The sequence below is a fragment of the Lates calcarifer genome, linkage group LG18, assembly GCF_001640805.2.
Source record: "Lates calcarifer isolate ASB-BC8 linkage group LG18, TLL_Latcal_v3, whole genome shotgun sequence".
NCBI lineage: Eukaryota > Metazoa > Chordata > Actinopteri > Centropomidae > Lates > Lates calcarifer.
The window spans coordinates 15,335,772-15,362,559 of record NC_066850.1 but is presented as its reverse complement, the minus strand read 5'-3'; the positions used below and the strand labels follow the sequence as shown (position 1 = coordinate 15,362,559).

General features: G+C 38.9%; 1 protein-coding gene and 1 long non-coding RNA gene across 9 annotated transcripts; one reads left to right on the top strand and one right to left on the bottom strand.

Moving 5' to 3' along the window:
- Window positions 1-86: 86 nt before the first annotated feature.
- Window positions 87-26,787, bottom strand: LOC108888364 (NXPE family member 3). Of its 8 annotated transcripts, XM_051077724.1 has the most exons (9): window positions 26,743-26,760; window positions 24,305-24,378; window positions 20,577-20,720; window positions 20,014-20,451; window positions 19,062-19,357; window positions 18,080-18,150; window positions 17,404-17,481; window positions 1,683-1,811; window positions 87-1,599 (listed from the first exon to the last, which is right to left on the bottom strand). In XM_051077724.1, exons 2-9 carry the CDS (start codon window positions 24,338-24,340, stop codon window positions 1,046-1,048), a joined length of 1,746 nt encoding a protein of 581 aa, XP_050933681.1. In that variant the 5' UTR covers window positions 24,341-24,378; window positions 26,743-26,760; the 3' UTR covers window positions 87-1,045. The 8 variants fall into 8 exon arrangements, with proteins under 8 accessions (XP_050933681.1, XP_050933682.1, XP_018539860.1 ...); XM_051077725.1 differs by lacking the exon at window positions 1,683-1,811 and having other exon boundaries at window positions 17,275-17,481; window positions 26,743-26,774; XM_018684344.2 differs by lacking the exons at window positions 17,404-17,481; window positions 18,080-18,150; window positions 19,062-19,357; ... (2 more) ...; window positions 24,305-24,378; window positions 26,743-26,760 and adding exons at window positions 3,765-3,835; window positions 4,538-4,833; window positions 5,767-6,225; ... (1 more) ...; window positions 10,026-10,164; window positions 10,264-10,553 and having other exon boundaries at window positions 1,683-1,889.
- Window positions 7,169-8,968, top strand: LOC108888366 (uncharacterized). The gene is made up of 2 exons (XR_001961807.2): window positions 7,169-7,711; window positions 8,680-8,968. It is a non-coding gene; the product is annotated as an uncharacterized LOC108888366 (long non-coding RNA).
- Window position 26,788: the final 1 nt, after the last annotated feature.

Genomic DNA, 26,788 nt, shown 5'->3' with positions numbered 1-26,788 from the left:
GTAAAAAATATATATATATATCCAATGTATCTGTGATAGGCCAAAATCAGTACTACATCAGTACTTCAAAAACTCTCGCACCAAAGTTAACATCACGCAAATTTATTATTGGAATATCAACAAGTCTATGTTTCTGTTGTTTCTAAACAGTTCACACCACCTGAGAGAGATTTTCATGAAAATGTAGCTGTTGAGGTAAAGGTAGATATAATTTCACATAAAGGCTGTTATCATAAATTCCACTTGCAGTTTTATGCCCCTTTGACTGAACACAGAATGGAAAATAACTTCAGTATCTGGTGTAGGAACTACTGGAGTTAAAGCTCAGGATGAGCGCAAAAAAACTATGGATAGAAGTGTTCAACAACCCAGAACTGTTCTACCTGGCTAATTGTAAATGTATCAATATATCATTCATCTACCTGTAAATGTCATGTACATTCTGCTAACAAACACAGACAGTAGACTTTATGTCTGACATTCATTATTTACACCCTGTAGTGGCCTTACATGGTTTTTGTTCAAGGAAAATATTTAACAATGAGAAACAAAGGTCTTTTAAATATTTGGTCACTTAACATTTTCCAGCTTTACAAGTTGCCATGGACACCCTGAAAGCTCCATGAGACAACTGACTGCTGCAGAGTCAGACGACAGAAAGAATGACACATAAGGACGATATTCATGTCAGATGACAAATCTGGCAAGTCGACATGCAAAACAACACAGTCAAAAGAGGAGTGCAACAAGACGGCATAAGTTTAAAGTTAAATTGACACAAAAGTGTGATCACAAAAAATGTGATCATTCCGCAGTGGTTATCTGTAATATCCAACCCTAATCTGTCTTGTAGCTGCTTTCCATCCTGTCCAGTCTCTTTTGTGTTCACTCAACATTCCCTGGTTAAAGATAGATCAGAAAAACTGTAGTTAGTCCACTCTGTGCATGTGCTTAAACTGCTGAAGAAACAAATGCAGCATCTGGTGGAAACAAGAGACAACATGTAAGAGCATTTGAATCCACTCCTCCCCCAACAAACACACATCTAGCTGCCCTTCTGAGGACATATGTAGGTCAAGAGAACATCTATCATATTCTTAATAATAGGAGGTTGTGGGTGGAGGTTGTGTGGCAGGTGGTGGGCCAGAACCATCTCCCATGCATCCACCAGATGAACATTCAATCCTTTGAACATAGCTCTGAGCACCTTGTCATTCTGTAGTGAGTACCAGTCGCTGTTGGTCAGTGCCCCCATAAAGTTCAACTCTTTTGGGTTTCCAGTTCGGATGATGACCCGTGTGTCTGGAGCCACGTCCAGCAGCCGCACCACCGCCCTGCGGATGTTCTGCAGCCTCCGGATGTAGAACTCCATGGGGTAGTTGCCGAAGTGAGCCCAGATGGTAAAAGCTACAACAGTGTTAGCGCCTCCAACTAAGTTATCCAGTTCATTAGCAATGTAACGCAGCTCCCTGGTTGGAAAATCAGTAATACGGAGCGGAGTACTGTGGCAGCGGAAAGTCAACATGATGTTGTTTGTATAGTCAAGGGCCAAGAAAGGTCCACCCTGCTTTTGGCTGTGTAGGTTGAACTCCTTGAGATCTAAAGGTATTAGAGAGGGAACAGATTAAGCTGCAGTGTGAATAAAATCAAACTACTGTCAGAAATCCCTGTGGATCAGTTACCTGGTAGCTCTGCAGTGAGGTATTCAAACCACTGTCTGATGGTGGAGTCTCCATACACATGGACCACCTTCCCTTTCAGACACTGAGTGATGTCAGACGGGGTTTTGAATTGGCGAACTGTGGTGCCACCTAGTGATTTCCACACTCCTTGGTAATAATAACCAGAGGGCCCAGACTTCACAATACTGTTCTTCACCTTTGCTTGACCTGAGAGGAAGTTATGGGATATGGAGGTGTTCTTGAGCAATTTTGTTGCTGTCAACCCACAAGATAAAAACCAAGGTCTCAGCTGAACATGTGGCACAATTTTTTTACTAAAGACATAATGCGTCACAGATACATTGTTTCTTCTGAGGTTCAGTAATTTCCTAAAAAACAGGGAAATGTAGTTCTTCACTCAGATGGGGGCATGTAGTGAATTTGTTGGGGACTATTTTCAGCAGCAGATTAATACACATTTGGTGCATTAATGATCACCAGGACACTGTGTGTGGTAAACAACAGTGCCCCTTTTCATTGTGATAAAAGAGCATGTCATTCAGTGCAACAATGTGGCTCTGTGGCAAAACTACTGTACATCAGGCTTTGGATACACAGACAATACTTGTTAGTAGAGCAGTTCATTGTTGGTCTTTTCATGGTATTTGTTAATAATAAGATAGATCTAGACAAATGCTAGCATAATCCCTAGAAGCAAAACTTGTACTTCTGTACTTTTTGTGCTACTTTTATGGGACCAGAGGCAATTTGGTTTTGCTGGAGCCAATCCCAGCATTGAGCGACAGGTGGGGTTACACCCTGGACAGATCGCCAATCTACTATATATATATATATATATATATAGCGTGACGTTCACTTAGGTGGAGCAATGTCGGTGGTGTGGAGGTATTTCAAAGAGGATGATTGTGACTAAAGTAAAGCGGACTTCAAATTATGCTCTGATAAAACATCTAAAAAACCAACACGAAGCCGAGTTCATAGCGTTTGCTAATAATGGCAAACAGCAACAACCAACTTAGCAGCAAACTCTTGAGAAGAGGGAGAATATGTTAAGAGACAACCCGCGCACAGTGAAAATAACAGAGGCTCTGACCCAGTATATTGCTCTTGATGACCAGCCATTGTCGGTTGTTGATAATATGGGATTTAGACGTCTTCTCAGCGTACTGGAGCCGAGGTATGAGATCCCTAGCTGACACCACATCACTGACACAGTATTGCCAAAGCTACACATCCGCTGCCTGTTGCAAGACATTTCAACCCTCAGCTTCACCATTGATATTTGGATGAGCAGTGTTAGCCCGGTGTCCCTCATCACTTTAACTGCACAGCAGATTGACAAAGATTTTACTCCGCGAAGAGTCATCCTGCATGCAAAACAGTTTAGGGGTTCACACACCAGCTAAGCCATCGCAGGTGTATTTGATGACATGCTTCAGACATGGGGGGTCCTTAAAAGTTCTGTTCATGTTGTGCTACGTGATAATGCAAAAAACATGATCAAAACCATGAGTGATGCTGGACTCCCTACCCTGCCATGTGTCGCACACACCCTCCAGCTGGCTGTTAATGAGGGGCTTTTAGCACAGAGGAGCGTGGCTGATGCTGTGGCAGTCGGACGGAAAATTGTTGGACAATTTAAACATTCCGCCTTAGCCTACTCCTGCCTTGAAGATATTCTGTTTGTTAAAAAAAGATGCAGTTGAATGCTAAAATGTCAATAACAGTACTTCTAATTTGAGTAAAATGTGTGGCAGTGTCATATATAATGGAATATTCAAATGTCAATCACAGCAGTTTCTTACAGCCAGAGAACGAAACAATATCTGATGAAAATGAAACACGTTTTCAAGTAAATGTACAAAGCGTAATGGCATTAATAAGTACTTGTATTGGTACTCAGTATTGGCAAGTACCCAGATCCAACTATCGGTATCGTATCGGTTTGGAAAAAAGTGTTATCGGAGCATCCCTATGTGTGTGTATATATACATATATATATGTGTGTGTGTGTGTGTGTGTGTGTATGTGTATGTATATATATTCAGTGGTCATGAAAATAAAAATCATGTTTTACCTTACCTGATTTATTTGGTAACACGTTGACACTAGCAGATTCTGAAGCCCGAATGGAGACTTTCATGTTGACATTACTGATGAAAAGCACATGATAAAATATGTGTGTTAACAACATAAATACAACAAATGAAGACAAAAATTTGAATTCATTTCATGAAATTAAAACAAAACAATGGGCCACTGAAATGGGACTGCTTGAAAGTTCATTCATCACCACATAAAACTAATTTATGTGTGAGTTACAGCTGCACTAATCAAAAACATATACATACACTATGGTTCCACTCATCATTTATAATGTGAAAGGTGTTCCACAGAGAGTACACAGATTCCCTCAGCTCTACAGAGCATTTTACCATCTTCCCACATTGTTTTGGTTTTACAGCACTCAACTTTGCTGTTTTGGTTCAGGCTCACTGCTCTCACCAACACATTTTATTAGATGCAATTATTTTCAGTCAAGAAAGCTTTTAACAGGTAACAAAGTTAGCAATTAGCTGATGCTCATAATGTCGCATTTAGCAGCTGAGACAAATTTTTCCCTCAGGGGTTGGTGGAGTCCACAGCAGAGCTAAAAGAAAAGTTAATATTGGACTGACATTTTCCAGGATGAAAGCTAATGTTGCTCCATGTCTATTGGATGAAAAAGTAAATTGGAAAGTGTTTGCTAACCTCTGAACTTTGCGAACCATGGAGCTAGGTAATACTCTACATATATTATTAATCAGAAGAAATCCAGAATTAGAAATACCAGTCCTGTCTCTCCATTCCCTCACCTTTGAAAGAGCTTCTTCTCCATGGATGTGATGTTTAAGTCGTATCCTCCAACAGCGTGTGTGATCCTGGCATCACAACTCAGGTTCTCTGGTTTGTAGCAGAACCACGGCTCACCTGTATGAAGGTCAGTGTAGTTGCATAATGGCTGCTGGGTTGGAGGCAGGCATACATTACAGGTGGTAGTTTCAGACTCTGAGCCTGAGCGGAAGAGGCTCTTGAAGTAAACCCTGTCTGGATGTTCCTGGTTCAGCCTTTGCAGCACTGTGATAGCTTCACTGGGGTGAACCAGTGTCACCTGATAGGACAGAGAACCAGAGCTTTCACTTTATTCCAGGTACAAACCAGATTTATCACTGATTCAATACCTGTGTCTACAGCCTACACCCTGTCTACAGTGGTTAAATCAAAAAAAAACAAACAAAAAAAAAAAAAAAACTGTCCAATCACTTTGTCCAATCACCACATGTTGAAACAATGTATCTGTGTGGTAGGAATGAGACTCAGCATTTAATGAATCTGGGAGGTCTCTGTAGCCTCTCTAAAATCTAAAACATGAGAGCAACAGTATGAGAAATGAATTAAACTGTTTATTTGCTCTAGTTCTACCTGCAACCATTAGCATGCTGCCTAACAAGCTTACACTTCTACTACTACTTAAACTGCTTCTGTATGTAGTATACTACCTACAGTAGTAGCCAAGTGTTACTTCCAAGGCCAACTAACATTTCATACTGTAATATTTTGTGGGTTTACAGTTTACATTAAAAAAGGAAAGTATCACTGACGTCTTCTACATGGGTCATTAACTGGTCAGGATGCTGACATTATGCCTGGGATATGAAGCTTCAGCCTCAGTCTCGATGTCAGGTATGTAGCCTTCAAAAAGATATGACCCATTTTACAAGTTTCTCATTTTAAAACAAATCAGTCCTCAACCAACTCATGGAGCTTAGTTGAATTGGCTAGCTAGCTACAGCTGATAAAATCTGCCTGCAACAGTTAAGTAGACAAAATCTACAGTCACTGGGTAGAAATGAGAAGCTTTTTCTGGAACAGAGGCTGCCTTTTTTCAAAAATGACTATGAATTTGAAGCAGTAAATCTGCCACTGTTGTCACTGTAAGATGTGTATGTGCATTGTGAGAAGTGGATAGGTGTTGCAACAGTAGCTAAAGAGCATAGTGCTTAGCCTGTGGTCAGTTCAAAGACAGACCTACAACCACACTGACCACGGTGGTTTTTAGCATCACCTCAACCTGCGCGTCTCCTTCCCAGAGTAAAGAGAATACAGCAGAATAGCTGCCATTGAGATGATCCACCACTTGTCCAGCCACACCTGCACTAAGCTTCTGGTTGTGCAGTCGGGCGATTAAGAAGTCTCCTCCAGACTTCCTGGGACTGCCCTTGAAGTCATAAATTTTGATCATAACCTCCAGCTGATCTCCTACATGCCACTGTCCTCCTCCCTTCCTTGGGAGAACTGTGAAGGTGCTGTGGGCAGGATCACTGGTCTGCTCCAGAGAAACTGGAGCTGGTGAAGGTGGAGTTTCAGGCCAAGCGATGGAGTCTAGTAGGAGGCTTGCTTCCACAGCGTCCTCAGTGGAGAGAGGTTGATAGGTGCATACAGCTTGATGCATGGAAGTGTTAGTGGAAACTCTCTGGGTGAAGATTGTGGAGCTCCCTTTATTCTGAAAGTGAGAGAGGGTGATAAAGAGACGCATCAAACAAATGCACATAAGATAAATCAACTAAAAGAAACAAAAGGGTCAGTGAGGAAGATGTCTCATTTAGAACCTATCTGATCCATGTTTATAATGATTCTTTCTATGAAGACCTGAACAGACAACAACAAAGAAATCGCTCGAAGCTCTGCAAGAAAATCAGATGCACCATAATTTTCTGTGACAGATTAACTTAAGGAAACTGTGCTAACTTGGTATGCATACTATTTTGTAAAAGAGTTTTCATGGACAATAACATTCATTTTTGATGAACTATGAATGGTTAGGCAACATTTATGAGTTTTAAAAAATAAAGTGTCTCATTTATTAAAGATCACTTACCAGCATTGACACTGTGACAATGAGTCGAGACCATGTGACAGGCTTACAAGTTACAACTACGTTAGCAAGATGTGGAAAAAATCAAGCATCCAGAACAACTTCAAATTTGAGAAGACAATCCCCAAAAAACTTTATCAATAAGACAATGAAAATAAAAAAATAATGAGAGACTGATCCTTTAGAGAAACTGCTGTTGAGAGCCAATCACAGTCTAGGATTATGAGGAAAAATATAATCTTAGATATTACTTATATTTGCAAATGTTTATAGAGAGCATTCCTGCTATCCTGAGCAACATTTTGAAAACAATATCCTGAAATCTAACTAATACTTTTCAAACAGGGTCCACCCTTCAAGTGATTCTACTCAAAAGCAAGTTCTCACCTTCAGGTCATTCATGTTATGTAGTATAACGATAGAGACAATTACAGCCAGTAAAAGGAAGATGGCTCTGCACTTTGGAGCACAAATGTTGACCTTCATAACTTCTCTGGCTGCAGCAAAGCACTGTGATAACTTAATCTGGTACTGGAATAAAAAATAAGGAGACAAAAGGAGTGGTAAGTCACATCTTGTTATGCTAAACAATATTATCCACTAAAACTTGAACTCTTGAACCATGAAATCATCTCTATACAAATAGTGGGATAGCGGGATCTGGCTTCAAATCATTGGGACTAAACTAAAACCCATGAAATTCCTCATATTGACCAACTATTAGCTAGGGCTAACCCAAATGCCTCCAAGTGTCAAAGTTTCACCTGTTGTCATGATAACTGGTGTCCAATATATATATTATTATATATGCATTATCACAATAATCCAAATAGCCCATAACATTATTCATTGTGCGTCAACATCAGTTATTATTAGTTATTCCAGACAAGAACATTTAATCAAAGCAATATTTTTGTGTATCACGTGACACAGTCCTGTTACCAGCACTGACACTGTGACAGTGACACGTGACCACATGATAGGCTTACAAGTTACAGCTATGCTAACAAGTCAAGTGTGTGGAATAACTTCCAAATTTGAGAAAATAATCCTCATAAAGTTGAGTGGCAGGTATGCCAAGGGAAACTGGCATTTCACAAATCTACAGAAAACTGTAAGTAACAACTGAGCCATCTTAAAACTGCTAAAATATCATTTCTTTCTATTACGGCTGATGTTGGAGCAACATGCATGCTAACAAAGTCCACCTTCCAGCAGTCCCTGTCCCCTTGCAATTTATCTTTCCCAGATGACCTAATGTGTACCAATGTGACCCATGTACCCTTTGCAACATAATGTAAATATTTGAATACATTTGGACACTGCAGTCTTTTGCAATCTGACACACAATGTGCAAATTTAACCTTACCAAGTTACAATTACACAAATCTGTTTTCACTCTCATTACAGATCAGATCAGTATACATCAGACACTGTCCTTCTGCTGGTTACAGTTTTGCAAGTATTGTCCAAATGTATTTCTAACAAGACTGCAAATGCAGTGATGTAATGGTCACAAGTGAACAATCTGGTTCTCTGGGCTGGCCTCTGGCATAAATGTTGTAGGGCCACAATTACAGAGACTTGTGGAATCAGTGCCAAGGTGCATTGAAGCGGACTCTTACTCAAGCACCATCAGGAGGATGAGGTTTTTGGTTTTTCTCATTTTTGGTGAAATGTCTCAACAGGTGTTGGATGATTACTGTGAAATATGGTACAGATATCCACAGTGCTGAGAGGATGACATCTCCTCACTTTACATATATCTGAATGGTTAGTGCCAAGAGCTTTCCTGATGTCTATGTGTTAATTATATTCAGATGAATTTAAGCACATCATGTGTCTTACCTTAGCTGAGTTTCATCTGGACAGAACAGAGTAAGGAAATGAAGCTTAGTGGAAGTTCGGTCAGAAAGACTACTACTATCATCTCTTTAAACCCGTCGCTCCATTTCCTCACTGATCAGCGCCTCTTACACGCTCCTGCTCTCAGTCAATCACAACCAAACACCCTTGCCTCTCAAGCCAATCACTGGTTAGCTGTCAAAGTTTAAAATGCTCTCTCTCCCTGCTGTCATTCAGCTGCTTTTCAGCAATGAAATGGCACGACCCACCTCCACCCCTGCACCACCCCATCTGCGGACACCAAGCACCTCCTTCTACCCCCCGATTGTTTTCTCCACAAGACCTTCCCAACTTCAGGCTCTATCCCTCATCACCACCACCAGGTCTAGGCTCCAGGGGAAGTTCTCTGCCTATGAGAAGCTACAGCTAGGATTGTCAGCTGTCTGAGGTGATCCTCTTCCTGCCGGGGTCTAATCGCCAAAGCCTGCTTCATTCTCAATAAAATTACTTTTTCATGTTTCCCTTATATCAGTCTCATCATTTAGTCTTTTCTGATTGAGATTATAGTGTGATGCTGCAGTTGATCTCTTTGCTCTCCTTGCTCAACATCCAGGAAATTAATTTGAGGATAGTAACCATCTACAGCTAAGATGAACAGTAGTGTCTCATCTTGTTGATGATTTACCTTTTTAACCACTCCCATATGACATAGGAGCCAACATGTTGTTAATGTTTCACAGTTGCTATGGGTAAAAAACACAAAACGCAGTTGTATGTCTCAGTCAAGTTGCAGTTTACAGCCACTGATTTTCAACCTGGTAGCACAAATGAAAGTACAAGAAGTTGTATAAAAACTGTAATAAACAGAAATGAGCAGTTTGTATTACAGGAAAACTGTGATAATCAGTGAGACAGATGAAACTATGGGCAAAAAAAGTGACTTGAAGTGGAGTCCAGAGTGCAGGTTTATTGTTGAATCAGACTGGTGTTGTACAGTCTGATGGCTGTTGGTATAAATGACCTGCAGTAGCGCTCCTTCTTGGACTGTGGTTGCAACAGTCTGTTGCTGAAGGAGCTGCTCAGGTCACCCACAGTCTCATGCAGGGGGTGGGGGTGGGGGGTTGTCCATGATAAATTAGATGGTCAACATCCTCCTCTCACCCACCTCCTCAAGTCCAGAGAGCAGTCCAGGACAGAGCCGGCATGTCTGACCAGCTTATTCAGTAGTAATAGCTACAGTGGATGATTTATTTTCTTATCTAAGGCACTGAAGCTGCTAGAGTCATGGACTTTATTCCCCCAACTTCCAAGGTCAAAGGTTTTCTCTAGTGAGTGAAGCTCACTGACTCAGTGGATACATTTAGAAATGAAGGATATGTGATACTCTGGGATCCAGAAAACCCGGTACAAAAGCAATGGCTGTTTAATATACTAAAAATCATTCCCTTTGCTACACTGTAAGTTGCTTTGGATAAACGTTACTCCAGTCTTATTGAGTTTCAATATGAGGGAAAACACACCATATGTTGAAATGATTTATGGTGGACCATGATGCCTCATAGACAACAATCTGCTCTATTTACCTGTCATAGTCCTGGGTGACATTACCCACTGCCCAGACAGCTGCCAGGTATTCATTGTAGCGCTGAGGGTTGATGTAGTTAAGGCAGAGAGGGTACCTGGGATCCCTGTTGGAACTTGTGAAGTCAATGGCACTCTGATCTGAGGGGGACGGAAAAATACAGAGAACATCAAATCTAATTCTGCCCTGACAACAAATCATTAATCTGTCAAATAATAACTGTTTCCTTAACATCTTACATTTTTACCACAGTACATATGAAGAAATCATGGCACACATATTTAGATTCTGACGTGGATTGGGTCTGGGGTCCCAAACCACTGGGCCGCGATCAGAAAACTTCAGCCAGATTCAGGTCTTCAAAAATTATCAGGAGTCGGCAGTGTCCAAGGCAGCAGAGTTTATTTGTCGACAAAGAAACCCGAGAACAGTTCACAGTGCATACATGATACACCAGAAGAGCCCCAAACTGTACTGGCTCATGTCCCTCTTTTTACACAGTTTTGGCTGTGACTTTCCATGCCTCTCTGGTCATTTTATTGGTTTGTCAAATATACACCATTAAAACGCTGGTTTATCTAAATGTCCATCCTTGGTCCACTACTAGCTTATCACCAAATGCCACTATCTTCTGGATAGCACCCGGGCGTTTCTTCTTGCCAACTTCAGCTTACAGGGTCAGCCAGGGCAGGCCCTGTCCTCATTTGGCCTGTTCACTCTCTGCTTTACACCATCATGTTCTGACCTGTCCTGACTGTATTTTTTAAAAACTAAGTATTATTATTATTATTGTATTATTATTATTTTTTAATTATGTCTTTTTCACGTTTTAATATGGAGTACACAAAGTATGCATTGTATGCAGTGAACACTAACATCTACTCTCACACGGTGACCTTTAACACACATCACATGTTTTCTTTGAATCATACAGTAATAGCAGTAATACCATTTCAACACAATATTTCTTTAAGATCATTAGCTTATTGCAGTATTCTCTCTTTAGAGGCACTTCACTCTTTGCACATCACATAGCTGTTGACAAACTATACACTACAATTCTTCCTTCACAAACATCTTTAAAAAGAGATTCACAAAGATTTGTTGATCACTTACAGTGAAGTGTACTCCTTTACTATCTGCAAATAAATATTGATGACAGGAAATGTATAAACTTCTTAAAGTTAAAAAAAAAGGTTTGAGGCCTATACAATTTAAACAGACAGCACCTCAGTGCTCTCACAGCAGTTGTGCTCTAAGTTTTCTTTCACATCTCCAACATCAACGTTGTAGACTGTTGCTTGAAATAATGTGTAGAAACTGCAAAGAGCTTCATCACGGGAGAGAGTGAAGACATAGTGAGCTTTGAAAAGCTCATCAAAACCAGCCACCCATGTCTGAGCCAGGCATGGGATAGCCTTCTGGTCCACAACGATGAAGAATTTTTGGATTGTCTTCTTGTGTTCACTTTATCAAGACAAGTAGTGAGGTTGGCTCCTTCTGGTATTTGGAATAACACAATGACACAAACTCATTAAATAGGGTGGATTTTACATAAAAACTACTGTAATTTAAAAATTACATGAACAAGCTCAAATCTCCTATGTTCTTCGTTAAAAATCTCTAACAATCTGCAACTCAAAATTCCTACAATTAACTGCAATGAAATGAGTAGAAACCTGACTGTAAATACCTTCACAAATGCTGAGCGTTTTTTCTGGCCTCTTACTGTAGGGGGGCAGGAGATGTAACAGCAACAGCATAGCTGACATATCATCATCCCATCCTTGGAAACAAACTGTGTATTGAACAAATTGTGCTCATTCAAGCCCCTCTTCCAGTTACAGTTGAATCCGATGAAACTGAAGAAGCCCGTGATGCTGAAGGGTGGAGGAGCGCGTACTGTCACCGCGGTATCAGGATAGTAGCAGCCTGCAGGGGTACATTAAAGTTGTACTCAGCTAACTACTACCGAGTCAAAGACTGGCGGCGGCAGACGGCGATAACAACTCGCTGTCATGCTAGTTTCTGTTAACTCTGCCTATATTTTATCGGGAAATAAACACTAGGTTTCCAAATAGGGTATCTAAATTTTTAGGGTGGGATATCTGGAACTCTTGCTTTTCGTTTGTGTATACCGGTTCCAATTATGCTAGACCGGTTAACGTAACGTTTAGCTAGCTAACTTAATGCTAACAGACAACACCTTTAACGCCGCTGCAGTTTTGTCTCGTTTGGGTGAAATTGTTGCAGTCTCTCAAACTGTTGGCTTAATTACTGTTTTTTTTCGGTCAACTGTAGTAACTGCATTTTTGTGTTAACTGTGCAACTACATGAATTGGCATTTACTCACTTTAGGTTGGCTAAAGAACTCACATGTTAGCGTTAGCTTGGTGTTCAGTTACAGCGCTGTACCGGGAGTTCACCAAGCATGTGCCAGATAACGAGAAATATTCACATTACACATAACGTTATACACAAATGCATCACATTTACTTATCTAACAAAGTTGTCCTATCGGCGACAAGCACCGTCTGTAATTCTTGAAATGACTGCCCAGGTGTCGTTACATTACAAGGGGCGGGGTTGATGACCTCAGGTGTCATATTCAGGTTCAAAGTTCATCGTAAAAATTAAGAGCATTAAACGTGTTAGAGTGACACAGAGTTGATTCACAGATACTCCATTCTGACACTCCATTTTAACGCAAACTATTTATCCACAGAGAGTTATATAGAAATATTTGAATCTATCAAGAGTATAATTAACTCTATTTTTTGTTCTACTTTTGTCCAGCACCAGAAATTTGACTCTTCTCGATTTGCTGTGTATCTACAGTTATAACACGTTTTAATCACAGCCCCCACAGCTGATTCAAACGAATCTCCAAATCACTTTTCCTCTCTAATATTAAAATAAACTCGTCTATCAGAAGGACTGTGGAGTTGTCAGATTATGAAATGGCTATCACAAAAAGTGCTCATTTATGTCGTTATTATTATTGTTGTTGTTGCTAATAATAATAATGATAATAATAATAAAATCTAATGCGAATCAATATTTAGTCCGTTAATTAATTGTAACTAATAAATTAATATAAAATACAAATATTAAAATAATATTAGTGTGACAGGTAGTCATGGCGATTAGGTCTGACGTGGCGATTAGTCTGCACCTGAGTGCTGAACAGGAGCTGAGCTCTGTGACCAGGAGAAACTCTTTTCTGTTGAAAACTGACGCAGGGTCGTCGAGTTTAACATTGAAAGTGTAGGACAAAAATGGCGCCTGGGCCATTTTTCATAGAATGCTAAAAGTGCACTGTGAACGCACTGTGAACTCTCTTTTTAACAGAGATACGTTTTCATGAATTCTGTGATATAATCAAACTGTCTTGGATCAACAGTTTTTCTCCTTATTGTTGAACTTATTAACTTATTTCCTCTTGACTTTTATTTCTCTTTTAGAGGATGCAGAATCATCATGAACCATTGTGTCTAAAAAGATGAGTATTATTCTATGTATCTATCAGAATTTACTATCAACACTTCCTGTTACTTCATAGTTAAAGTTATTAACTGTTACTCTTGAAAATTAATGATGAATTTGTCTTTTACAAAGACAAGAGGAAACAACTTGAGGAGGAAAAAGAAAAAGACCAGCAGAGACAACATTCACTGTGAACCCTCTCATTAAAAAAGATAAGTCAACATTTAGTCTATGATATTATTAGAATGAAAATAGTGATGAAGACCTGTTCATCATGAGGTTAACTTTCTTTATCTGTTTCCAGATGTGTCCTCATCTGCAGCAGCAGCAGCATCACAGCTCACAGTTTGTTGTCCTGAACAATAATAACATTGTATCATCTTTTTATTCCCATATCCCATAATGTAAATGTCTAATACGTGTTGTCTCTGTAAACACATGATGAGTGTCCTTTATATGTTTGCTATAAAATACATTATTTTTCATATGAAGATTCTGTTTGTGTTTGTAATTATATCATCACATTTTAACCACAGAGTGTTTGTGTCAAACCAATAATCTGCTCTAACCACAGACTAAAAGTATAAAAGCTCAATGTTACAACTCAGCATCACATCAAAAGTTAGTGGTGAGGTTCAGTAGGGAATTATTTCTATGAGGGTGTTTAGTGTCAAGTGGGTTTAAAAATGAGGAATCTTGTCTATGAAAAACAAATATGTCTGTTTCTGATACACAGTTCAAGAACATACAGCATTGTCTGTGAATCTGAGGTGAAAATACATAAAGTCTGTTTTTAATGTTGTGACATTAAGGAGGTGAAAAGTCTAATTGTCTTGTAATTTTAAATAAAACATGTTGAAGTAAAAACTGACTATTATGTTAGTTAAAGGTAGGTTAAATTCAACTTTCTTATTCTATTGAATATCAGATAAACTTAAAATACTGAGATATATTCATTATTATTACATAAGGCAACGACAATGATCAGCATAAACAACAACTGATGTACACTTGTGTTAGTACTCTTAAGACAGCATGAACTTCTAATGTTACTAATGATGTACTTTGTGCAATGGTCTGCACAAAGAAAAACACCATTATCAGCTCAGTGAAACAAGTGAGTTTATTTCTAGTTCAGATACTTAAGAGTGGTGTAGTTGTAGAGGGGCCACTGACTACATACAATACATGAAACATTAAAACAAATCCTGCCAAATCATTCATATTGTACTTTGTTTTTATCACTTTAGAATGAGATAAATAAATACCACTGATCAAATACTTACTTAGATGGTGTCAAACAGATGTTGCAGTTTTACAACTGTGGATCAAGAAGGGTATGGTCTTTGACCATTAGCAGTACTACAGAGCATGGTACTATGAGTGGGTCTGAATTTTCTATGTGTCATGTACATGAATGAGAACTCACATGTGGAGTTTCATGCTATTCCACTGATCAACAGTTGGTGTCAGTAATGTGACAAGACACATAGCATAGCGTAGACTGCTGACTAACAGTCAATAATATTTTTTAAAATTTGCTTTGCAAATTTCTCTCTCTCTCTCTCTCTCTCTCTCTATATATATATATATATATATATATATATATATATATATATGATATTTTATTTCTATTTATAAATAAAATATATTTATAAAACTAAATATTTCTATTTATAAATATAACCTTAAAGAGGATCTCCTCAAGTTTGACACATTAAAGCCTGTTTCCAGGTGTTGCAGAGGTCTAGTGAGAGTAAGAGTTTAAGTTGTATAAAGCTTTTTATGGCTCGAGAAGAAACTGCACAAAGTCTGATAAATTGCCTAAAGTGATGTTACTTGAGTCAGTTTTGGTTGGAGCTGAAGACTACAAGTCTGAAAATTAAAAAACTATCTGGATGTGTGGAGATAGAAAGATGTGAGCTCACCAGACATCTGTGGCTCCTCCTCATCTCTTCTTGAGTCAGCTACTACTACCAAAACACCTGAACTGCTGACCATATTACAAGTTATGGGTAATGTAGCTGCCACGTTTTGACATGGAGGAACAAGGTATGGAATAAGATAGAGGATGTCTCTGGTTCTGATAAAGATGCAATGCATGGTGGTAAACCTAGTTTCTAGAGACAATAGTCTACTGTGGCCACAAGAGGACAGTAAATTGCAAGATAAAAGCAAACAGGCAATATCAGATCCATTATCCAAAATGACTGCATACTTGTTTAACAAATCAACTAACTTTAGACTTCTGAAGTTTAAACAAATGTCAAAAACGTGGAAGGCAGTTATTGCTGGATGCTAATGCTCAGTCATAACTTGTTTTAACATTTATTATTTTCAGTGCAAGTCCCTTTGCTGAGAATTTTGATACATTGATACAGAATATGCTTGTGAAATGTTTTTTTATTCACCTTATAAAACACCATGTGATTAACAGTGAGTGCACTTAACAGTGAGTTCATCCTCAAACTAATATGTAAGAAATACTAACTCAGAAATGACATTTCCCCACTTTCCATCAACCGACAATCAAAAGCAGAATCCAGTTAACATTTCATATAATATTCATCATACTGTGAGCAGAAGAGTCCAGTTACTGTATATTATGTGTAATTTAATAGTATTGCATCAGTGTTTTGATAAGCTTCATACGTAAATTAATTTAAAAAAAAAAACCTTTTAACCCCTCTTATATGTAAGATATCACAGCATTACTGTAGAATTTAGTTTTAATGTTAATTCTTGTATTTTCACTTATTTACTCAAGAAAAAAAAAATTCTCAAGACTGTGCATCTGCTCTTAATCAGCATCATCTCATTCTACTTTGGTTAATGATTTCCTGTATCTCCCAGAATGCTGCTTGACAATTGCAAAACACTTGCCATAAAGTTTTATGTGTTGGGTGTGATCATGCAGCAGTGGTTATCTGTAATACCCAACCCTAATCAGTTCAGTTCCGTTTGTGTTCACTCAACATTCCCTGGTTAAAGATAGATCAGAAAAACTGTAGTTAGTCCACTCTGTGCATGTGCTTAAACTGCTGAAGAAACAAATGCAGCACCTGGTGGAAACAAGAGACAACATGTAAGAGCATTTGAATCCACTCCTCTCCCAACAAACACACATCTAGCTGCCCTTCTGAGGACATATGTAGGTCAAGAGAACATCTATCATATTCTTAATAATAGGAGGTTGTGGGTGGAGGTTGTGTGGCAGGTGGTGGGCCAGAACCATCTCCCATGCATCCACCAGATGAACATTCAATCCTTTGAACATAGCTCTGAGCACCTTGTCATTCTGTAGTGAGTACCAGTCGCTGTTGGTCACTGCCACAAAATGACTCAGTGCTTTTGGGTTTCCAGTTCGGATGATGACCCGTGTGTCTGGAGCCGCGTCCAGCAGCCGCACCACCGCCCTGCGGATGTTCTGCAGCCTCCGGATGTAGAACTCCATGGGGTAGTTGCCAAAGTGAGCCCAGATGGTAAAAGCTACAACCGTGTTAGCGCCTCCAACTAAGTTATCCAGTTCATTAGCAATGTAACGCAGCTCCCTGGTTGGAAAAGGACTAATACGGAGCGGAGTACTGTGGCAGCGGAAAGTCAACATGATGTTGTTTGCATGGTCTAAGACCATGAAAGGTCCACCCTGCTTTTGGCTGTGTAGGTTGAACTCCTTGAGATCTAAAGGTATTAGAGAGGGAACAGATTAAGCTGCAGTGTGAATAAAATCAAACTACTGTCAGAAATCCCTGTGGATCAGTTACCTGGAAGTGCTGTGTGGAGGTATTCAAACCACTGTCTGATGGTGGAGTCTCCATACACATGGACCACCTTCCCTTTCAGACACTGAGTGATGTCAGAGGAGGTATTGAATTGGCGAACTGTGGTGCCACCTAGTGATTGCCACACTCCTTGGTAATAATAACCAGAGGGCCCAGACTTCACAATACTGTTCTTCACCTCTGATTGACCTGAGAGGAAGTTATGGGATGTGGAGGTGTTATTGAGCAATTTTGTTGTTGTCATCACATTTCATTAAAAGACTTAAAACCAAGGTTTCTAGTGGACCTGTCTGTGGCACTCAGCCCTAATTCAGTCAGTTTATGACTGGAGTAATAAATCTTTATAAATGTGTCACAAATAGCTTTTAAAAAATCCTAAAATAACTTGGAGCTGTGCTGGGGCAATGAAGGCTGAAGACCAGGCAGGCAGGTGAGGGAGAATAGTGTAGACCAGGTACGCTGATGATCCAGTGCTGCTTGCAGAGCAAAAGCTTCAGCTGTTCAGTTGCTGTGCATCATAATGACAGTGTCCTCATATATTTTCAAAAAACCTCCCAATGACTCAATATGCTGCAAACAGCTGGTGCCACTTTGACATACTTTTAGCTTCCTCATCTGTTATAGATTGTGTTTTTTTGTAGAGAGATGTATTGAGGCCAACTTGAGAGGAGTACTGTCAGCACCAAGTGTTTTACACGTTTTACTTCTAACAATCAGTAGCTACTGATGCTAGCATAATTTATTGTAATTATAGCCAGTGGTCATGGAAGTAAAAATCATGCTTTACCTGTCTTTTCTGGTAACACAGTGACACTGGCAGGTCCTGAAGCTTGAATGGAGACTTTCAAGTTGATATTACTGATGGAAAATACATAATAAAATACCTGTTAAAGACACTAGAGTATTACAACATATATACAACAAATGAAGACAAAGGTTAGAAGTTATTTTATGAAGTTAAAACAGACATTTTCTGAATGCTTTGCACAGGTAACTAAGTTAGTATTTAGCTGATGAACATAGTCTAGCATTTAGTTGCTAAGCCAGATATTTCCCTCAGGAGTTGGTGGAGTCAAAACCAGAGCCAAAAGGAAAGTGAATATTGGACTTACTTTCACCAGAATGAATACTAATGTTTCTTATGTCTGCTGGATGTGTAACTTGCTGATATGTTAGCCATATCAACTTTGTAAGGTGGTAATGGGTCAATGTCACAATCATAGCGTGTTGCAGTGTCCCTGAGTGGCAAAAACACAGACGTTTGCATCTTTAAAGGATAACTGGGATTTTTGAACCTGAGTTGTTGAGTGTAAATGATTGATAGAAACCAAAAACTTTGTCATGTATCCACTACTGAGCAACAACAGTATACCCAGCAACCACAAAACAGTGCTACAATGTGATCCAACTGGGCACAGTGGACCGACTGCCTGTTGTCCCTATTAATGAACTCTATACTCAAATACATGGAAAAATAAGGCTCAGGTTCAAAAATGTTATCCTTCAAGCTACTGAAAAGTCTAAAAACATAGTTTACAGCAAAATAGACATGAATCACAGCAAACACAATCCAGTTTTCTCAATGAATGTCAATAGTGTGATTCAGATGGATTACTCTGATTTGTATTATGTTAGACTGTAAACATCCTTAGATTCAGTCTTTACCATCTGTGGTTACTCACTTCTGAAATTTGCCCACCAAGAAGGAGGACAATAACCTACATATATTATTTATTAGAAGACACCTTCTTCTCTCTCTACTTGCTCACTTTTGAAAGAGCCTGTTCTCCTCGGTCGTGAAGTTTAGTTTGTGTCCTCCCATTGCGTGTGTGATCCTGGCATTGCAGCTCAGCTTCTTTGGTTTGTAGCAGAACCACGGCTCACCTGTATGAAGGTCAGTGTAGTTGCATAACGGCTGCTGGGTTGGAGGCAGGCATACATTACAGGTGGTAGTTTCAGACTGTGAGCCTGAGCGGAAGACACTCTGGAAGTAAATCCTGTCTGGCTTTTCTTGGTTGAGCCTTCGCAGCACTGTGATAGCTTCACTGGGGTGAACCAATGTCACCTGATAGGACAGAGAACCAGAGTTTTCACTAAGTCTTATCTGCATTAATTTGCCTCTGCTGTACAAGTAAAGACAAATAAAGTGAATATGTAAAGCTGCTCACTTTATTCCAGGTATAAACCAGTTCACCACAGGCTGGACACCTATGTCTAAGAAATTGATTCATGACTAGCATATCTACTGTGAAGTATTTCTCCACTTTTTGAGAGCCTACTGGGTGCTACAGTCAGGGTGTAGGCTAACATTAGCAGCTGTCCTGTTCTATTCGATCAAGGAAAGTATCACTGACGTCTTCTACATGGGTCATTAACTGGTCAGGATGCTGACATTATGCCTGGGATATGAAGCTTCAGCCTCAGTCTTTTAGCTGGATGTCAGGTATGTAGCCTTCAAAAGCATATTGAAGACCCATTTTTACAGGTTTCTCATTTTAAAATGAATCAGCTTGAAACATTAAACCAACCAACTCATGGAGCTGAGGAACTGAATCCATGTTGTTTTAAAAGGTTGTAAATCTGCCACTGTTGTCATTACAAGTTGTGTCCTTTGTGAGGGGGCAAAGTTGAAAGACGTAGCAACAGTAACTAAGGAGCTTAGCTTAGTCAATTTGAAGATATACTAATAACCACATTGAACACAATGGTTTTTAGCATCACCTCAACCTGCGCGTCTCCTTCCCAGAGTAAAGAGAATACAGCAGAATAGCTGCCATTGAGATGATCCACCACTTGTCCAGCCACACCTGCACTAAGCTTCCGGTTGTGCAGTCGGGCGATTAAGAAGTCTCCTCCAGACTTCCTGGGACTGCCCTTGAAGTCATAAATTTTGATCATAACCTCCAGCTGATCTCCAACATGCCACTGTCCTCCTCCCTTCCTTGGGAGAACTGTGAAGGTGCTGTGGGCAGGATCACTGGTCTGCTCCAGAGAAACTGGAGCTGGTGAAGGTGGAGTTTCAGGCCAAGCGATGGAGTCTAGTAGGAGGCTTGCTTCCACAGCGTCCTCAGTAGAGAGAGGTTGATAGGTGCATACAGCTTGATGCATGGAAGTGTTAGTGGAAACTCTCTGGGTGAAGATTGTGGAGCTCACTTTATTCTGAAAGTGAGAGAGGGTGATAAAGAGACGTATCAACATCAAACAATGTCCTGAAATGTAACTAATATTGAACATTTCAAACAGGGTCCACCCTTCAAGCAGTTCACTTGAAAGCAAGTTCTCACCTTCAGGTCATCCATGTTACGTAGTATAAAGATTAAGACAAACACAGTCAGTAAAAGGAAGATGGCTCCATACTTTGAAACACAAATGTTGACCTTCATATCTTCTCTGGCTGCAGCAAAGCACTGTGATAACTTAATCTGGTACTGGAATAAAAACAGCAACAAAAAAGAGTGGTAAGTGACATCTTGTTATGCCAAAGAATATTACTTGCTAAAACTTGAACTCTTGAATTGTGAAATCCTCTCTATATAAATAGTAGGAAATATCTGGCTTCCAATTATTGAGACTAAACTAAAACCAGTCACCCAGGGAATTCCTTATTGACCAACTATCAACTAGGGATGACCCAAATGCTTCAGAGTGTCAAAGCTTCACCTGTTGTCATGGTAATCAGTGTCCAAATCAATACTTGACTGCTTTGTTTTTTAATTATATATACATTAGCACAAATATTTCAAATAGGCCATGAAATAAGAAATAGTAATCCAACATTATTCATCATGCATCAGTGTTAATCACAGATGTTAAGGTCTGCATTGCTGTGATGTGTAGTTACATTTCTAGGGAGGTGGACATCAGACTGCAGTGTAGAGTACATGGCTGAAGCATCAGTTCAACGCAGAAGTATAAATTGGCCTGAAGACTGATTGTTGTCCCCCCAGCAGGACAGCCCTATTATCACCCAAGGCCACAATAACAGATAACAGCCTCTCTCCTGCTTCAGTTTAACCTGAGGATTCATTCCCAGTTCAACCTATCATGCACCCTTCTCAACATAATGTAAATATCTGAATACGTCTGGACACTGCAGACTTTTGCAATCTGACACATAATGTGCAAAATTAACCTTACAACAAGCTGCACAAATCTGTTTTCACTCTCATTACAGATCGGTATACATTAGACACTGAGATTAAATATAAAATAACTATTTAACTATTCAGTCATTACCAAATCACTACCAAATATTAATTTAGGATTTTAACACCTTAAATTTGAGTTTGTTTATGTAATGGAACTATTGTTTTTTAGGAAAAAAAAAACCCCACAAAAATGAATCATTTTCCATGCACTAAAATGTTCAGGGGATTTTCTTTTGTATTATGTCAGTTATTAGCTTCAACATTGATTTTGATGCATTATTTTCTGTGTTGTGTCAGATTTAAAGGCAAAAATCACACTGAGGTCCTTGGAAGATAAAATGTGTTACTGTACTGTAATATAATTTATATCGATTATTTTCCACTTGTTATTTTTTAAATTAATAATTTTCTCCCCTCTGGTCATAACCAGATATTCATTAATTTTCACAATTTTAACTCTTTAAATCTTTTCTACTCTTTTTCTTGTATTATCACCAAGAATTATGCCATGAAAACCATGTGTTCATAGCTTTTCCTTCCTAAGCTAGGCTGTGGTAATTTCGGTTCTAACTTTGAACTGTGTTTTCTAGTTTATCTAGTTTAGCACATATGAGCTAAGAACATACTATATATAGATTTATTTATCATCAGCAAAATGTGCTTCATTTATCAAAGGTAAAAGTATTCATTATACTGGTTGGATCAGTCTCCTCTTCACCTCACAGGTAGTGGGAGAAAGTAACTTTTACATTTACATTTAATGTACTGTAATTAAGCACAGTTCTGACACTGGTACTGGCGCCTTACATGAGTATTTACATTTTACACCAGTTTATACTTGTATTTCACTCCATTTCAGAGGAAAATATTGAACTTTTTACTCTACATTTATTTTGTTTTAAGTACTAGTTACTTTGCAGATTCAGATTAAAACCAATATTATCAACAAGTAAAATATAAAATATCATTATAGATAAAGCATATAATGAAGTTAAAAGTCAGCTAAGTAAATGTAATAGAGTACAAATTACAAACTTTCCTTCTTAAATGTAGTGGAGCAGAAGTGTAAAGTGGCATTAAATGGAAATACTTGTAAAGAACACAAAGTTCAAAAGTGTGGACATATCTGAATGGTTAGTGGAAAGATTTAGCTACAACACCTGCACCACCTACAGCTGAAATGAACAGTGGTATCAGTGATTCACAGCTGTCAGGGACACAAAACATAATTCACCAGGTAGCAGTTTTCAACCTGGCAGCACAGATGATCTGACTGGGGCTACAGGTTTGACAGCAAACAATGTTTATGAGGTTATTAAATTATAAAGTTAAATTCAGACAGGGTGAAGTGTCAAACAGACGTGATCAACGAAGACAAAAACTGAACATAACAGCCACTGGAGCAGGCAGCAGGAGTCTGAGTGACACATAAACAAAGAGTTAGCACAGAAATGATGTTCACAAAGGAACGGACTAGAAAGTTATCCATAGTGTTAGTACCACACTGATAGACAGAACAATCTGGCAAAGACTGGAGGGATGAGCTGGGACTAATATGCTGGGGTTAATTATAGAGTTGATTTAGATGAAGCTTTGCAGCCGTTCAGGTGAACTGGCAAAATAAGGAACTAGGCAGCCGTGTCCAACCACCAAACCCCACAGGGGGGAGGAAAACAATAGGGAAAATGGGGGAAAAGTTCCAATATATCTGGCTTAGCAGTCAATAAAATGGAAGTGCCTTAAAAACAAACAAATAGAAACTGTCTCTCAGAGAACCCAAACTGAATGGATGTGGTGTTATATTGTTAATGCACATTTTTTGAAACCTCACATGACCAACTCTGTAATCATATAACCATCTGAGAGCACTCGCAAGTCTTAAACATGGGAATGTTTCCCATCTCTAACATCCACCCACTACAACATAATGGTAACGTAATATCAAATGTCAGGGACAGTTGGTGATGATCTACCTGGGTGGGGCTGAAGTGATTGCTTGACTGTCAAGTCAATAAAATGTCAGGGAGTAATGCATCTTCAGCAGCTTTATTTTGTCTGACAAACACTTCAAAACCTGAAGATATTCAATTAACAATCACATAAAACAGAGAAACACACAAAGTTTTTGTGGGTGATTTAGAGGGTGAAAAATAGCTGCCAATTGATTACTTGTTTCAGCTCTAATTATATTGACAGCAGCCATTGTTAAGGCTACATACCGAAAATACACACTGACTTTTAATGTGGCATGACCTTTCATATGTAAAATGTGAAAAATGATAAATGATTTGAAAACTGAAGTTATTCACAGAAACACTCATGTTCTGTTGTAAACTGTTGGTGAAAATGGAGTAATTAACATGTATGTTGTTAAAGTACTCACTGTACAAAATGGATTAGTTTAGTTAGTTAGTTCCCCTCATAAAAGGCTTTTCTCTTCATCTCACAGGTAGTGGTGGAAAGTAACTTTCAAAGTTACTAAGGTATTGTACTTAAGCACAGTTTTGAGGTACTGGCACTTTACTACATTTTAGAGGAAAACTTTCTACTCTTTTACATGTATTACAAAGTTTTAGTTACTAGTTACTTTACAGATTCAGATTAATACAAATATCAAGTGAATTATGAAGCATTATTATAGATAAGGTAAATGAGATCATTTTACATATTACAGTATTTCCCTCTTAAATGTAGTGGAACACAAGTATAAAGTAGCATAAAATGGAACTACTTGTAAAGTACACATACCTCAAAAATGCGCACATACCTGAATGGTTAGTGGCAAGATTTAACTTTCCTGACGTTTACACGTTGAAGCTTCAAATATATTCAGATGAATTTAAGCATTTAATCATGTGTCTTACCTTAGTTGTGATTCGTTTGGAGAGTATGTCATCCATATGCCTTCAACCTGGCAGCACACAGGATCTATTCAACACTGCAGTTTGAATGTGGACAAACAAGATTAGTGTCACACTCTCACCTTCTATTCCTGAGAATAACAAAGCCCAGCATCCTGTTCCACTACCCCTTCGAAATGTGGACCAGAAGATAGTTTTAAAAAATGTAGCCACTAAAATGATAAAACCAGTTGCTGAAAAGTTGATGGTCTAGTGTTTCCTTCAGATGCTGAGAAAGCCTTTGACCAGGGGGCTGATTTATTAATTCCTTACATTACATTACATTATGCAGAACACTGTTGTGTCTCTGCGGCATTATTTACATTTCTCTACAAAGGGAAATGTAATCACTGTAAGAGCTGAATGTACATTCATTCCTGTTTACACTGGTCTTGGCTTAATATTTGAATTTGGTAACCCTGAAATACTGGAGACAACATTTTACAGTGTGCAACTTGAAATTGACTATTGTTCTCTTAACTGTTGTGATCAGTTAATTTCATTTCAAACTAGGTAGCCAGGTAGAAGGTCAAAGGCAGTGTTATCGCAAACTTGTGAGAGCACGAATGATGTCTGACTTATTGGGAATGCAGTGCAGCTGGTTCAGTGGGGGCAGACACACACAGACAAAGGGGCAAAGAGGACAGGAGACAGCCTAACCCTGAAAATAACTATGAGTCTCTAACTTTTCTGCATTCACATCAACATCTAAGTTGTAATTAGAACCTGGAAGCTCTGATTTTTTTTTTTTTTTTTGAAAGCACAACAGAGAGCACCAAGTGTTGACCTATCGTCTCAGTCCAATCAAGCATCTGTGGGACCTGCAGATGTTTAACTTGAATGTTAAACATTTTCACTCATATCAGCAGAATTAAGCTTTTGTGGGTCTTTTACTTTACCTGAACTTACTGATCTTACAACCCCTGTTTTTAATTGGATTACAATCTTACTTTTGGAGGTGGAAAAGTGTCTGAATGACATTAAGAGCAGCCCAAATAATTACACCACCCAAGATTATTTTTACCCACACAGCTAAATAAAGAGTAGCCTAACTGAGGGGGACCTAAATGAAGCTTAGCGGAATCAGTTCAGTCAGAAAGATTACTTCCCCTATCATCTCTTTAAACCTGTCGCTCCATTTCCTCACTGATCAGCGCCTCTTACACGCTCCTGCTCTCAGTCAATCACAACCAAACACCCTTGCCTCTCGAGCCAATCACTGGTTAGCTGTCAAAGTTTAAAATGCTCTCTCTCCCTGCTGTCATTCAGCTGCTTTTCAGCAATGAAATGGCACGACCCACCTCCACCCCTGCACCACCCCATCTGCGGACACCAAGCACCTCCTTCTACCCCCCGATTGTTTTCTCCACAAGACCTTCCCAACTTCAGGCTCTATCCCTCATCACCACCACCAGGTCTAGGCTCCAGGGGAAGTTCTCTGCCTATGAGAAGCTACAGCTAGGCTTGCCAGCTGTCTGAGGTGATCCTCTTCCTGCCGGGGTCTAATCGCCAAAGCCTGCTTCATTCTCAATAAAATTACTTTTTCATGTTTCCCTTATATCAGTCTCATCATTTAGTCTTTTCTGATTGAACTGTCCTGTTTGGCAGCTCACAACATCCAGTCAGTGAGGATTAGTCTGCTTGAACTACTGACAATGAGGTCAACAAGTTTTCACTTATCCAGTGAAATACCTCAGCAATTACTTGATGCATTGACACACAATGTTATACTGCCAGAAACATTCAGATGTCATCTTGTGCAAAAACAAACCAAAGGAAATGAGAACATGATACACAGAGCAAGACATTGTCTCTGAACTACAACTGACAGAAGGCAAACACTGTAAGGGTGGAGCTGTGTTGAGAAATTTCATTCGTGTAATGTTATGTATATATGTATATAATTACTACCTGGATTCTAATTTCTAAGAAACAAGGTTGCTGCTCGACAATTAAACTTGTTTAAAAAATTCCAAAGTGTGTTGTGTTTAAGGCCATTTGTTATTCTTATACAATCATTCATTTAGTTAGTATTTATTTATTATTTTACTGAGGAGTACAAAATGTTAAGAATTGCAATAAATGTACTGAAAATAGAAACTAGCAGCTTCATCCTAAGACATTCCAAGAGAGACATTATATTTATCTGTCCTGCAGACATGTTCTAGAGTGTATTATCTACTGTTAAAATATATGACAGGTGCTTTCACTGAATGTTAAACTGGAAAACACAGTACAAATTTAGAACCAAAGTTACTACAGTGTAGTTTATGAAGGAGAAGTCCTGTGTTTAAAATTACACGTGTGTAAGAGTACAGACTTAATCATCATTCCTGATGTCTACATGCTGAAGCGTCAAATATATTCAGATTAATTTAAGCATATCATGTGTCTTACCTTACCTAAGATGTGAAAGTGAGACGATGCAGTTGATCTCTCTGTTATCTT

Bases quoted from the DNA above. Each gene is read 5' to 3' on its own strand.
- LOC108888364 (XM_018684341.2), bottom strand. From the start codon at position 24,340: ATGGATGACATACTCTCCAAACGAATCACAACTAAG. The intron at 20,452-20,576 runs GTGAGAACTTGC...TCTCACTTTCAG, and splicing joins GTAACATGGATGACCTGAAG to AATAAAGTGAGCTCCACAAT. The intron at 17,482-18,079 runs GTAAAGCATGAT...ACTTCCTCTCAG, and splicing joins TGTGTTACCAGAAAAGACAG to GTCAATCAGAGGTGAAGAAC.